Source organism: Mesoplodon bidens (genome assembly GCF_964165515.1).
Source record: "Mesoplodon bidens genome assembly, chromosome: 15".
Classification (NCBI taxonomy): domain Eukaryota; kingdom Metazoa; phylum Chordata; class Mammalia; order Artiodactyla; family Ziphiidae; genus Mesoplodon; species Mesoplodon bidens.
The window spans coordinates 33,559,816-33,574,929 of NC_138171.1; the positions used below are offsets into that span (position 1 = coordinate 33,559,816).

Consider the following 15,114-nt stretch of genomic DNA (forward strand, 5'->3'; position numbering starts at 1 on the left):
TGGTTAAATACGACTGGAGTTGGGGGTGAATGGGAGGTGACTGCTAACGGGTATGTGATTTCTTTTTGGAGTGAGGAAAATATTCTAAGGTTGACTGTGGTGATAATTTAAAACTTTGTGAATATACTAAAAACCACTGAACTATACACTTTAAATGGGGCAATTGTACTATATGTTAATCAGATCTCAATAAAGCTATTAGTAAAATGATAAAAATTAATTCACAGATTTCAAAAGAACTAAATAGAACTTATAGTAATGAAAAAGAATGACAAATTGAAATCTCAACAGAATTAAAAAAATAGAAAATAAAAAAATTTAAAAAGCCATTTACAATAGGACAAAAATGTCATAAGTATCTAAAAATGCATGTATAAAAATGTGTAAGACTTCTACAATGAAAATTACAAAATAGTGCTAACAGAAATTAAAGAAGTCCCAAGTAAAAGGATATACCATCTTCATGGATTAGAAGATTGAGTCAGTTCTCTCTAAATTCATCTATAGATTCAATCTATAGTCAAAAATCCGAGATTTTTTTTTTAGTGAGAATTGACAAGCTGATGCTAAAGAACGTGTAGATGCGGAAGTCCTATAATAGCTAAGACGATCTTGAATAAAATCTACTTACTTTACTTGATATCTCCTACTAGATATCAAGATTTATCATTGAGTTACAGTAATTAAGACAGTGTGGTGTTGCTGCAAGGACTGCAAATACAGCACACAGACAGCAAAGTGTGTAGGTGTGTTGCCTCCTTGTTTCCCAGTGACAAACCCATGTGATGTGTTACAAATATGAATAATTGAAAGAGGAAGTGCAGCAAAGACATTAAAAGTGGTAACAATGACTGTAAATGGAATTACAGAAGAAATACCTGCCTGTGGGAACGTCGACACTGCTACTGTTTGAGAGACCCTGGATGTACAGCCACAAGAATGGAGTGAAGCCCAGAATCATCAACATAATTGAGGAAAGCGTTTGTGGTGAAAAGGATGAAGGTGTTTCAGAGAAAGTGATACCAGCCAAAAAAACTTCACATTAAAGGAACTCTCAAGGCTATCTCACAACGTTGAAATCACCGAGGATAAAATGCTGGAAGCTGATCCAAGCTTAGAGAGGAGCATGACAATTTGCGAAAGCATATTGTATCTTAAGTTATACAAGAAGGCGACAAGAGTTGTTGAAACAACTCGAGTTTTTTACAAATAAATAAAAATGCTCTAACTATCAGTGTTTCTAATGCTTTAAAGTACTGTGTACTAAATAAATATCAGTTTTATTTTTTCCATTTCCTTACACATTTATAACTGAAAGTGAGAGAGTTTTTAATGTTTCTGGCAAACATTTTTAAAGGTCACAGGACAATCATAATTTTCCCCATTGATTATTAAGATGGTTTTTCATGGTTTTAACTTGTATGGTCATCTTTGTGGTCCTACCTGAATTTAAAATTAATGAGTTAAATGTATCATTTCAGAAATTAGAAAAAGAGCAGAATAATCCCAAAGATAGTACAAGGAAGAAAACAAGGGTAAGAGTAGAGATTAATGAAATAGAAAATGAAGATACAATGGAGAGAACTGAAATAATTTGTTCTTGAATAATCAAGCAAAAGTGTATATTCTTACAAACATATCACCTACTTTATGGAAGAGAATAATGTCAATGAAAAAAATTGGTATGATTTTTGAGTTCTCAAATACTTGTGAACATATGAAGCGGCAACAGAGAGGCATCTTTCTGGTCTGTGAAACTTTAGAAAACACAAGGCACATTATCTCATTTCATCTTCAAACAACCCAGAACGTGTTGCTGTCCTCTCCCTTAGTCCTGCCAACCACTCATGAGGTGACGTGTTGCCCAGGGTGGTGTAAGTTGACAGCGGCACTATAACAACACAAGCTTCACTGAGCATCTCTCAGGTGTTGGGCAGTCTCAGGGGAAAATACAATCTGGCCTGGCCTCCCTGTCCTGGGTCACAGGATCGTTCCAAGCAGCACCAATGCCACCTACCATCCTCTCGCAGAGGTCACGACCTCCACAGCCCTTGCTCTGCCTTGCTTGGCTGCAGAGCACATGGCTGAGGACACAGGACCCAATGTGGTTGCCCATGGAGGTTATCTCACCACCATGCAGAAGGCTGTGACTGCCAAGTTTACCCTTATGGTCTACCAGCCTCCCCAGGGAAATGCGGGGTGAGCATCCACCCTGCAGACCTCAGAGGAAACATCTATCCACGAGGCTCCTGAGGATGAGAAGAGGCAACACACGAAGGACCCGGCACACAACACGCACTTAGTGAGACCTGAGTTTCTATGTGAAGCACAGCTGTACAAAAGTCAAGCAATATGTGTAAGAAGGCATACATATGTAAGTAAAACTTCTGTTAGTTCCATCTTCCTCAACCCTGTAACACCTGGTGTTTATGGTCAGGACCCTAGTGAAGCCACCATTTCTGAGGGGGCCAGTGAGCTCCAATCACCACACCTGCCATCCCCTCTCCAGTCTCCGGCTGCTCTGACACCAACGATTCCCTCCCATCTCCTTCTTGAAAAGGTCCCTGTCGTGGGGTTCCTGTTTTCTTTCTCTTCAGCAACCCGTGATTGGCTGCCTCTTTCCTTTCCCTTTGCCTCAGTGAAGTGCAGTAAGTGCAGAGGTGAAGATCTCAGGTCCTCAAGTCGGACCACCTGCTAACTGTGTGACCCAGGCACACACTTCACCTCTGGGTCTTACGTGGAAAACGGAGACAGTGGAAGTGCCTGCACCCAGCTCTGTGCAGGACGGCTCTGGGGACTAAATGAGACGCTGAACTAAAGGCCCTGTCAGGCACTGGGTCCTGTGCACGAGGAGAGCATGCACTCAATGTTGGCTCTTAGGCACAAACTCACCAGAAGAAAAGCCTGGAAAGAAATATGGCAGTGATGAAAGAGGCTGTGAGACCATGCAGGTATGTCAGCAGAGAGGAAGATGAGAGGAGGAAAGAAAGGAGAGAGAAGCGGAGGCAGGGAAGATGCCCCAAGAGTTTGTGATGAAAAGTTACCCAAAGGCTTGAGAAGAAAAGCAAAAGGACAGAAAAACAAAAACTACCCCACATCCCTAATTCATCTTCTGTGCTTGGGAGTCCCACTTCCCAAATAGGAATAGACTGGGAAGGATGGCTGTGGTCTACTGGAGAAACAACAATCATAAATAGAGTGTGAAGTACACACGATAGTAAAACCACACAACCCATGTGGGAGAAAAACACGATCCCAATCAGAGACACAAGCAAAATGCAGCAGCACTTTGCAGCTCACGGCACAGCTAAAGCAGTAACATGTGTGTTAAGTCCTTTCCTTTCACTGAAAGCCGTTGAAACAAGACCTTTGATAACCAGAGCTGCCTGACTGGTGGCACTATCGGGTGTCCTCCTAACAACTGTGCCCTCTCCCCTCGATGTATCCCTTGGCCAACCATGCCTGGGAAACCTCTACTGCTGCTGGGTCACGGGCGTGTGATCCAAATCAGGCCAGAGGGGACAAGAGGGTGTGTGCTGGGGCTCCTGGGAAAAGGTTTCCTCCTCTGTAAAGGGTGCTCCTTCCTGCTTTTGGACATAGTGGGAAGAGGCAGGATGTGATGCCTGAGACCAGCAATGGCAGGGCAGCCATCTTGGTACCATAAGGAGCTGGGCTTTAGGATGAGAAGAAAGAGAGAAAGAACCAGAGTCCTTAGTAATGATTAACCAAGAACCCCTTGTTCCTGGCCTTCTTATGTGGGATAATAAACATCCTTATTGCTTACACCACTGTTAGCTGGGTATTTTGTTACTCGTGGGCAAGAGCATCTTAAATGAGTCACACAGCACTGGGTGAGCTGATGCCAAAAGAGGGATATCAAAATGAAAACACCCATAGCTAGAAGTCAGAAATGGTACTGCTGCAGCTCTGTGCTACTAACAGAGGCCGACCCAGAAGACAAAATGTAAAAGGCTAATCAACACCCACACACACACACCTTTTCTTTCCTCTAAAGTGAGAAGAGACTGAAATGCTTAGCTTTGCCACCCTGATTTACATTAATAATGTATTTGGCCAAGTTTTCCAAGTTGAATCTTCACTACAAATTTCTATGAATTAAGTAAATATTTTTACCCAGAGGGTATTTTCCTCCCAAAGCAAAAATTTTTAATGGAAAATTGTATAACTATAGGATTTTTTTGCGGGGGCTGGGGCATGGGAAAAGAAAGGCTTTTCAGAAATAGTACTCTTCAGGAATGAAAATTTTGAAATGATTCATAATCTTCACGTATGTAATACCCCTTCAGTTTTTAACAAATGGAATTTATAACATAAGTTTCATAATAAAGTATGAAGACCAATACCAAAATGTCAGTAACTAGATCAGAAAATCTTGAAAAACAAGAAAGGTACAATCAACTTTAGGTCTCTCTTTTTTCTATGAATTGTCCAGTGCTCTTCCATACAGGAATTTAAACAGATATAGGGTAGTATTTTAGTCTGAACTTTAACAACAAAATAAAAAACTAAGCAAATCAAAAGAAGTAAATGTTAGGCCTCCAAAAGCAACTCCTACTAGGATTGCACTTTATCATGGAATGGCTGCAAATGAGTAGGAAATTAACTACATGATAGAGTGAATATAAGCAAAAGGACAACTTGGAAGAAAAATGGCAGCAAGTAATTTCCATTCCCTCTGAATGAAATACAAACATGAAAGAAACTGCACCATTGCAACATATTTTCCTTATTGAAACCGAAATTTTAAGCTCCTGTTTATAACAACACGGTTGCTGTGGAAACAGCTGATTCAACATTATGAACTCACAGCTGAATCAAATAAGGTGTGGAACAGAAGTCTTATTTAAACAGTGGCAAGAATCATAAAACATTAAAAAGGCAAACTGAATGACGGTGAGTTAAAGCGCCATATGTTTTAACATAAGGGTCATACTTTCTTTTTCCCCTGATGCCTGACACAAATAGGCTGTTTCTTTTTAATTTAGTTCTATTTTTGGAAACTATAATCACCCCAATCATCCCTCAAATGTCCTAAATTTTATTATCTGCTTCTGTCTACATAACACAGGGTGTATTTTATTAAATTGATCCACTTTAGACAGAGTTACTATAGTTCGTTCAGACCTTGCCAGGACAACAGAATACAAGTCAGGGCTTTGAAAATTTTCTACACGTAACTGATTCTATTCAGTATCGCAGTACTGACTTATTCATCACCCAGCATCACTTCAGGCTTAGCTTTTGCCTACAGATTTCAAGACTATGAACTCTTCCGGTACAAAAGCTGTCAGAGAATGTTAACGAGCGCCCAGATCCACTGCAGGCGCAGCAGCCCAGCCCCCAACCCCAGAACCATCATCACACCTTGATTTGTTCCTTGGCTTTTATGGGTCAGTTAGGAGTTTTCCAAGCAATCCTGAAAACCCTCAAGACACTTAACATACGAATGGTGTGAATTATTTGAACCTTAAACATATGCTCCTTTGCCCCTCTGCTTCCCTTTCCACTTTTTAATTGGAGAGGAACACACCTTTCTTTAAACACACACTTTACCAATCCTTTCCTCTGGTTTTCTGAACCTTTCAAATTCTGACAAACATTTTAAACTGTGAAATGTTACCCTCTGTGAAGTAAAACATATTTAACAAGTTATTAAAATGATGGTTACGTGCGGGGCTATTAAAAAAAAAAAAATCCACCTTTCCCCACTTCGGAGATGGTACAGTGAACCGGCTCTGTAAATAGAAGCCTTGGTGCTGCCGAGGGTGCGGCTGCCCTCGCCCTCCGCGTGTGCACAGGGGATCGATTCATACCAGCAAAACCGGAAAAATCACAACTGAGAGCAACTGTGGAAGCAGCGACGGCCAAGAGCAGAATGTAAAGGGGCTGGACTCTGCAAGGTGAGTCACAGGAAACGCTCTGCCAGAGGCCGGAGGCTGCGTGCACATCCCCTTCAGTTAAAAATGTGGCTCAAGGCTCCCCCGGCTTCACGCTTCAGGGAGCAGCAGGGAACTAGGGCCCAAACCTCAGAGGCAGAAGCCCAGTTCCTAGTAGCCTGCCCTTAACTAAGCCTCCACTTTGGACAGACCACGGAGGAGTCAATCACTGCAGAGGTGAACAAACCCGAGTGCTGGGCTAGCCCTCTTTTCCATTCTGGATCTGGGCCACTTCGTATGTTCTCATCAGGGCTCGCAGGACGAAGGCTCCGGAACCGCGCTCAAGTTGGGTGTATATGTAACGGACGGTCAGCTCACCCAGCTCTGTCGACACAGGGGACCCGCTGGCAATCTCACCGATCTTGGCCACTCCATCGTAGTAGGCTTTTCCCGCCAGAATCATAGCTAGACAGGGAAGGTGACACACACAATCATCACTTATACATGGAAAGGAGGAAACGACACAGAGGTTTTCTTCCAAACACCCAGGAGTCCCTCGCGGCTGAGGCAAGTGCGGCTCTCCAGGGGCGGGGCTTGAGCTTGCGAGCTGTGCCGGGGGCAGAGGTCCCTCCACTGCACTCCTGCAGGCCCCCCACCCACCGGAAAGCCCTCATGGGATCCTCGCCTCCGACCAGCTCTGGGGAACCTTCAGCAGCGGCAGAGGCTGGGGGTCTGGAGAAGGTTCCACCTACTCCTCAGGCCAGCTCCAGAGGCGATATGTTCCTAACACGGAATTGGGGCTGGAACACATCCACTGCAGCAAGCTGGTCATTCTACAGCAATACAGGTCTGCAATACTGTTAGCTAGAGGGGCTTGTGTGGGCTGGTCTAGGCGCCTGGGCCTTCTATGGCATTTTTACTTTTTCTATTGAAAAAGATATTCTGAGACACAAGCAACTACTATACTTGTTGCCAGGAGAGAAATCTATGAAACCTGAAATATATTATCATTTTTTAAAAAATGAAATTATCTGAAAAATAACTGAATGCTCTGCTTTTCTTTCCGCTCCTTTTTGGTAGAGACAGGAAAACTCTTACTGCTATACAAGCTGGATTCTAACTATCTTAAAAATCACATTTCTCCTTTCAAACTGATTCTGAAAACTACATTATAAGGTACAGAAATCTGCTTTTGATTTCTTTTTCTTTTCCTTTTGTTTTCCCTTTCCTTTTTCTTTTTTGGGGGGGTGCGGGGAGGTTGGAGGTGGGAGTCAGGAGCAAGACGAATCTGGGTTTGAATTCTACTGTTACTTCCAACAACATGAGCTTCTTGGGCAAGTTAGTTATCCTTTTGAAACAAAGGATTTGAATCTATAAAATGCCCTAACAGTGTGAGTATTGGACAAACTAATGGAAGCTGCTAATACCCATTCCTTCTGTCACTTTACACCAGCTGGGTTTCAGGAGACTGAAGGTGTTCAACAAGCAAGCTTTTCAATAAGATCTAGCCTATTTAGTGTGACTTTGGAGAAAATATTTTATCTTGCTCAAAGGCTAGCTTCATACACAGACATCACTTTGCCCGGTAGCTTTGGAGACCACAGGATTTGGGAGATAGAAGAGCCCTAAGCAACCCTTATCAGGTTCCTTTCCTCTCACTGAGAAGAAAACCTGAGGCCACACCAGTTTATAATGAGTATTGTTTTTAAAAGATGGATTTTAAAAGGTATTTCAAGTTTTAAAAAGGTGGGGGAGGAGGTCACAGAATGAATTAATGTCTAAGTCTCGCTGAAGATATGCAGGCCAAAAAAAGTAGTATTTTCATGGCAAATCAATCTATTTTTGCATGTCTTGTAGAATTAAAAAAAATTATGAAAGTTACAGCCTTTACTACATATATATACAAGTTCATGAAATCTAATGCTCTACTATACTGTTATTTCATAAGGCTAAGGATAACCGTAAAGCGTAATTATAAAAAAGAGCAGTAACAAATAGCATTTATGTAAACTTTCCAAATCATTACTTAAATTAATTAATCTACCACACTACATTAAGACATAGGGTGGTGATGTTATCACCCCATTTCACGAAGTGGAGCAGAGATATTCTGGGACATGTCCAAGGTCAATGGCGAAGCAGAGGCAGTGCACACAACCCTGGCAGTTCTAAATCATGGTGCTTTTGGACTCTTTGGTCTCAGCTAGCACTGAAAAGAGATGACTCCACCGAAAAACAAGGTTTATAGCCAGTAAACTGTCAAGTTAATATATGTAATATTTTAGTGGGAAGATTTAAAATTGCAAGGTGCTGATAAGCTGAAAAGCAAATTAACGGGGGAGAATGGTAATACAGGATTACACAACACTTAAATAAAATTTTTGGTTTGCATCCACACATTGAAATTTTTTAACTGTTGACTTATGTTTAAAACTATTTAACCTTATTAGTCTAGTAAAATATCCTGCTTTTATGATAAAGCTGCATTAACTTAAAAATTATAATTTATCCAGAAAAAATAAACTAATATTTTCATAATTCTGTCCCCTTTTGTAGATAGAGATTTTCTACCACTTACTGTTTTAAGGAATGAAGCTTATTAATTTTTAGTGGTTGATCAACTACTTCATCAATCTAAACTATACATTTCTACCAGAAAAACTTTCCTTAAAATATCAATATGATTTCACTAGGTTACAGTTCTGCTCAAAAGCCTTCAATGGCCTCCCAATGGCCACAGGGTACGCCTGTCACACTCCACAGAGTTCATCGTAGATTTTTACAGTCATGGCCTTCAATGAATCACACCTCCCGGAATTCCCAGCTGGTGTAGTTGTCTAGGACGCTGATATGCTGTTTGGTCATGTGACTTGCTTTGGCCAATGGGGAACGAGCAGGTATAACTCCCACGGGGCTTGTACTCTTGGGACAGCCAGCTATGCCTGAGAGAGGAAGTGAGCTCAGCCCCAGTCCACTGTAACTGCAGAGTCCCAGGTGTACAGACAACTGCACTGCCTTTACAGGACGACTGAAAATAACGAACTATTATTGTCTTAACGCGGCAATAGCTAACAGATGCTGCATCCAAATGCATTCATAGTAGGACCTTATTCTACCTTATGTTTTACTGTTCCCTCACAGCTTCTCACCCATGCTAGCGTGGACCCCCGGTCTCGGCTTGGATACTGTCTTTTCTGCCTGAAGCACTAGTAAGCAGCGTCTGCCTACTGAAACCTAACGTCTGTCAGCTGGCTCAGCTCCTACACAGCCTCCTGCCTGCTCCATACCCCACCGGCCTCCTGCTCAAACTCCTATGACGCTGCTCGGCCTGTGCTCTTCATCAGCTCTGCTGCTGCGCTGGGCTACAATCTAACTGTTGACTGCACATCTGGCATCCTCGACTATACTACAGATTCTTACCAACGACTTTACACATTTTATTGAAGTTTCTCAATGGCTTCAGCCAAAAACAGATGGCCTGTAGAAATCCTGGAACACCTTATGAAATGCAGAATAGGCCCCAGGAGGTGTTAAAGTGGTAGAGGCTGCTGGGGAGAAGCCCTGTTAGCAGGAGGCTAAGCTGTGGGCTCTTCACTGCATCACCTTGTAAAACTCCGCCTCAGAGAGGCAGCTCATGCTAGAAAGAAAAAAAATCACTGCAGGTCAGAGTGATTTCCTTCCCGGGGATGGATAAAGCAATGACTTTGTGGTCTTGTGACTAGGTAATCATCAGGAGAGAGTCAGCTTCCAAAACAAGGCTCCAGTTCTTTGAAGGAGGGAGGGGGCACCCATAGGAGTCACTGGTACTGCTAGAGGGAGAGGGAGGGAAATCCCAGGCCTGCTGCATATCCTGGCACTGAACACGTCTGGCCAAGAGCACAGAGATCCAGAAGGAAGTCAATAAGCAGTTTACTTTTGCAGTGACTGAAACGATAGTTCATCTGTAATACAAAGTCCCGAGTCTCGCCAGCACCTCCCCTTTCCTGGAGCAGGCTCACACTGAGGGTGTGGGGGCGCAGGTTTATTTTCAAAACATCATCAGGGAGCAGCCAAAGGTGGGGTATCGTGAAAGAGAGAAAGAAGAGGGGGAAAAAAGACACAAAGCTTGGTCTGAAGCCTTCTTCAAATCTCAAACCGCTGGAAACTAAATTTTCTGCTTATGTTACGTGCTGGTCTTAGTGAACCAGGGTAGATGGTAAAACTGGGATCTGAATATTTTGGGGGTGACACTTGCTACATACGGAGAATTGTTCTGACCATGTTAGAATTTGGTGATTGTTAGCATCTTGAGTTTTCAAGGTGATCACTGATAAGGGACTTCCCTGACAGTCCAGTGGTTGAGACTTCACCTTCCAATGCAGGGGGTGTGGGTTCGATCCCTGGTTGGGGAGCTAAGATCCCACATGCCTCAGGGCCAGAAAACCAAAACATAAAACTGATGCAATACAGTAACAAATTCAATAAAGACTTTAAAAAAAATGGTCCACATCAAGGTGATCACTGATAACGTTCCTCTTTTGGGAGGGGAATGCATGTGTAGATGCACACTGGCCTCCTCAGATGAAATCTGCTCAAACCAGTAAACTCTGGTTCACAGAGAGACAAAAGCCAATGTCTGGGGCTTCCCTGGTGGCACAGTGGTTGACAGTCCGCCTGCCGGTGCAGGGGACACGGGTTAGTGCCCCGGTCTAGGAGGATCCCACATGCCGCAGAGCGGCTGGGCCCGTGAGCCATGGCCGCTAAGCGTGCGCGTCCAGAGCCTGTGCTCCGCAACGGGAGAGGCCACAACAGTGAGAGGCCCGCAAACTGCAAAAAAAAAAAAAAAAAAAAAAAAAAAGCCAATGCCTGAGTTCATTTTAAATTAAGCACTCATTTTGAAATGAGAATCTAAGTTCAACCTTTAACTTAGATGTCTTACCATTCAGGCTAAAACATTTTATTTCTCATATTACTATCAAAAGTGATACACCCAAAGACAAGAAATTCTTCTACATAAATAAAAAGGAGAATAATTCCTATGCTTCAGGATCTTAAAATTTTAAGTACACTTTTTATAAATGTTATTAGTTTACAAAGAATTTGGTGTAAAAAGTAGAAAATATGTTTATGTCAATGATATAAAAGATTAAGCAGTGCCAAAAAGCAAAATCTGATATATAAGATATGTCACTTTTGGTAGCCTATTATTCAACCTACTCATTTCAGGTATACTAATATCCTATCACTGCAAAGTTCTACAGATTAATTGTAAACAGTTTCTACCAATTTAAAGATATTTTAAAAATTCAGTAGCAAGCATTTAAAAATAATTAAGTAAAATATTTAATGAATGGCTTTCATATGCACTCTATATTTATAAATTTAGAAAACAGACTTACCATTAACAGCTTTTTCGTAATTTTTTCCTAGGTTTATTAAATTTCGTAGCCCAGGATTGAACTGTTCCATAACATTCTGAAAAACAAACAAACAAAAAAACCAAATTAATAAAATAAGCAAACGGCAGACCAAGTAATCTTTAGATGGTGTCACTGCATAGCCTAGGATCCCCACATGTGCCTGATGGTACCGTCCACAAAGTCATGATCTGAAAGTAGTGAAGAGCACTTCCATCCTAACTGATGGAGTGGTGAGGTGCATGTGACCCTGGCAGTTCCCTGCCTGCCCAGGAGCTGCCTAGAATTTACTGTAAATGAAGCAGGTAGCAGACATTCCATCTCTATAAAGTACACCCTGTGGGGACCATGAGTCCAGAAGCTGATGCTCCCTTTTGGGTTTAGGTAAGTTAATGGCTGTCATGATAGTGCTAAGAAACAGGGGCACATGATAGGAACTTAATTATATGGGCAGTGTTTTGGCTATCAGTAGAACAGGAATTTCCAAGAGATGTTGTTTTTGCTCTGCCTAATTACTGGGGAAGGGATGGGGGTGGGTGCTGCTGACGGCCCTAAGACATAGGCCAGCCTAGAACTTTCTTTCTAGGTGGTCACTGGCATTTTTTTTCCTAGCCATCAGTTCATTCATTATTCATGGAGTGTGCGGTAGGTCCTGTGCTCACAGCAGTGGAGGGGGAGACGTGGTTTCCCATTATGGACTTCATGATGCTCTATCTCCGCAGATGTCATGGTTTTCATTTTTAAAAGTGTCATTTCTGTATCACTAGAAGGTCATAAACATAGAGAGAAGTGCTATGACAAGTATAAAACAGGCAACTATTTAGAACATTGGCCTAAATTTAAAATGCTACCCTAAATCTGAAGTACAGACAAGAAATCATTCCTATGGGTCTCTGGCTTCTTGACCCAGAACACATGGTGACGTATATCTGTCACACCTACAAACCATAAGGTTTACAATATGAATCATTCCAGACAGACCAGCCAAATCCCTTTACCCCCCTCCCAAAATGTGTACCTTGTTTGTAGAGGACCAAGCAACAAAAAGAATAAAAAACCATACAACATCCAAAGGGGCAGATACTTGACACATTATTCTTCAGGATAAAAAGTCCTCCATTACGAGTTAGTACAGAAAGACTATAATAACTTTATCAGACAGTATAAAGGCTTATCATGAAAAAGAACCCCTGCCCCAACCCTTCCCTACCCCTGGCCTTACACCCACATAACAGCTTGCTTGCAAGTGCTCTTTTGTATTTGCTGCCATAGTTTTGATGAATATTCTTGACTTCTCAATTTTGGACAATAACTACTGGATTTCTGCTACGGTAGACAACCCTACTCTTCCTTTCCCAGTCTTTCCTATATAATTAAATAACAGTTTCCTGGTAAATCAACAGTCAAGGTTTATTATGACTTTGTAAATAATGGTCACTACAATGCAAGGAATGTACAAGAATTATGCTTCCTTTCTTGATATACTCTTTTTGTTTCTCCTGGGATTAATAATTGTCTCATTCCCACCCCCGCCTTAGATTTTTCTATGTATCTACCTTAAATGTTTCCACATGCTCCATGGGATCTCACAGGAGCCTATCACTGTTTTTCAAATGTACAAAGCTGTCAGCTAACCTTCCATCCATTTTTTCCCCCAGAACTTCCTCCAAGGACTCTCCGTCCTCTTACTCAGTCTGGCCTGACCGTTCCTGCCACACTGTTGCCCTTGCATGTCCCTTTCTGGTCCCCTGTGTGACAGTCTCATTAGCTGGATTCCACACCTTCCTCCTTCATTTATTGCTATCTGCTGGAGATCATTCTCCAAGAGTGACCTAAAAAATGACGCAGGAGGTAAATTTGAGTCCCCACATGTCTGAAATTATCTTTACTTTGACATTTAACTGGTATTTCGCTGGGCTGTGTATTACCGGTTGGAAGTGCTTTTCCCTTAGGATTTTAAAGATATTGCTCCAGTCTTCAATATCCAGTTTTGCTATTGAGAAGTCAGCTATTATTTGTACATGACTTTTTTTTTTTTTTGGTGGGGGGCAGGTGGTGGGAGGGGGCTTATTTCTGGAACCCTTCTCTTTATCCCTGTGCTCTGAAACTACCCAATGGGCTGTCTCAGTGTGGGTACTTTTTTCATTTATTTTACTGGGCACTCAACAGACCCTACCCATAGAGAAAATTATGTCCTTCAGGTCTGAAAAGTGTTCCTGTTTTGATTCTTGCCTCTTCATTCTCTGGAACTCTGAGGAGGATTTTATATGACCTGGATTTATTCTCTAATCATCTTACCCCTTTTCTCTGATTTTCCACTTTTTGTTCTATCTCTGACAGATGTCCTCAACTGTACATTCTAACTCCTCTTATGTTTTTCAAACTTTTGATATCATATTTTTAATTTGGGCTTTTTCAGGTTTTTTTGGTTATTCCTTTTTAAGAGCATCCTGTTGTTTTATGGATGCAGTATCATCTCTTATCTGAATAAACTGTAATTTTGGGGATATTTTCTGCCAGTTCCCCATATTGTCTGGTTATTTCTTCTCATTGTTTGGTATCCAACTGTCTTTTGTGTTGGAGGCTTTCCCCAAATGTCTGGTGATCCTTGACTGTCAGTTTGTATTTAGGAGTAAAGCCCTAAAATGTTGGCTGGAAGTGTGTGTGTGTGCATACAGGGTGGCTACTGACCAGTAGGCTTCATTCAGAGTGACTGGACAGCAAGTCAGCTGTAAAGAAACTGGCCAAGTGACGGTAACCAGGGGCCACTGGGTCTCTCCAGAGAAGTTTCTAATTTCCTATCACTGGGCGGGGGAAGGGGCAATCAGCAGGTGGTCAGCTTTCCCAGGTCTGGAAGGGGGTTGGGAATCCCACAGGTTTCCTGTGCTGATTTTTCCTGAATTCCAGTACCTCAGCTGGTGTTTCCAAGTCCAGAGTGCCTCTGATTCAACACATCCTGAGAGTGAATCTCCAGGCTGCCACGCCAAGGGAGCAGCTGTAATAGTGGTGGCTGGGGCAGGAAAGGGGACCTGGCAGTTTAACCACCTGTGTAACTCCTATCCTAGCCCTCTCTCTCCTAGTACCAGCTCTCACTGGTACTCCTCTCTGCAGTTTCTTTCAGTTCTCTTAAGGCAGTTACCACACCTCCGTCCATTTCTAACAACCCAAATTTCTTTAGGCCTTTTGTCAACTGATATTTCCTTTTTCAGATCTCTACACTATGGATTTACAGGCATTTTCTTTAAGTTCCTTTGCCATCATTTTAATGTATTCTCAAAAGGAAGAGAAGAAAAAGACTTGAGGTCAATAGGCCACGCTTAACTGGAAGTCCACTCAGCTTGTTTTCCTGGAGCCAGTCAGCTGTTTGAGCCTCATTCACAACCAGTAGCCATGAAGCTCCAGAGCCGATGCTGACCCCTCACCAGTCCCTCTGCAAGATGGTCAGCCCCAGTACCTGATCACGGGGACCTGTCGCCACAGCTGCTATTTCTATCGTCTTTCCTCAAGTTCTTTGTTTTGTTTTTAAGCTTTTAATTTTGAAATAGTTTAAGAGTCACAAGAAGTTATAAAAACTGTACAAAGAGTTCCCATGTATGCTTCCTCCAATGGTAACTTATATGGCCATAGTACATCATCAAAACCAGGAAACCAACATTGGTACAACACTATTAAACTATAGACCTTATCTGGATTTACCAGTTTTCATGTCTCTAATCTGCGGGGTGTGTGCCTTGTTTCTATGAAATTTTATCACACGTATAGATTTGTATAAGTCACCATCACCACAGTTATTATACAGAACTGTTCCATTAGCACAAAGA

General features: G+C 42.1%; 1 protein-coding gene across 2 annotated transcripts in view; it reads right to left on the reverse strand.

Moving 5' to 3' along the window:
• The window catches only part of BAIAP2L1 (BAR/IMD domain containing adaptor protein 2 like 1), an 86,189-nt gene that overhangs the window by 52,020 nt on the left and 19,055 nt on the right, over positions 1 to 15,114 (reverse strand). For both annotated transcript variants that reach the window (XM_081257532.1, XM_081257531.1), the window contains exons 2-3: positions 11,276 to 11,351; positions 6,276 to 6,362 (exon numbers count right to left, since the gene is read on the reverse strand). In XM_081257532.1, the coding sequence (XP_081113658.1) occupies positions 6,276 to 6,362; positions 11,276 to 11,351 (163 nt within the window). The remainder of the gene's footprint in view (positions 1 to 6,275; positions 6,363 to 11,275; positions 11,352 to 15,114) is intronic.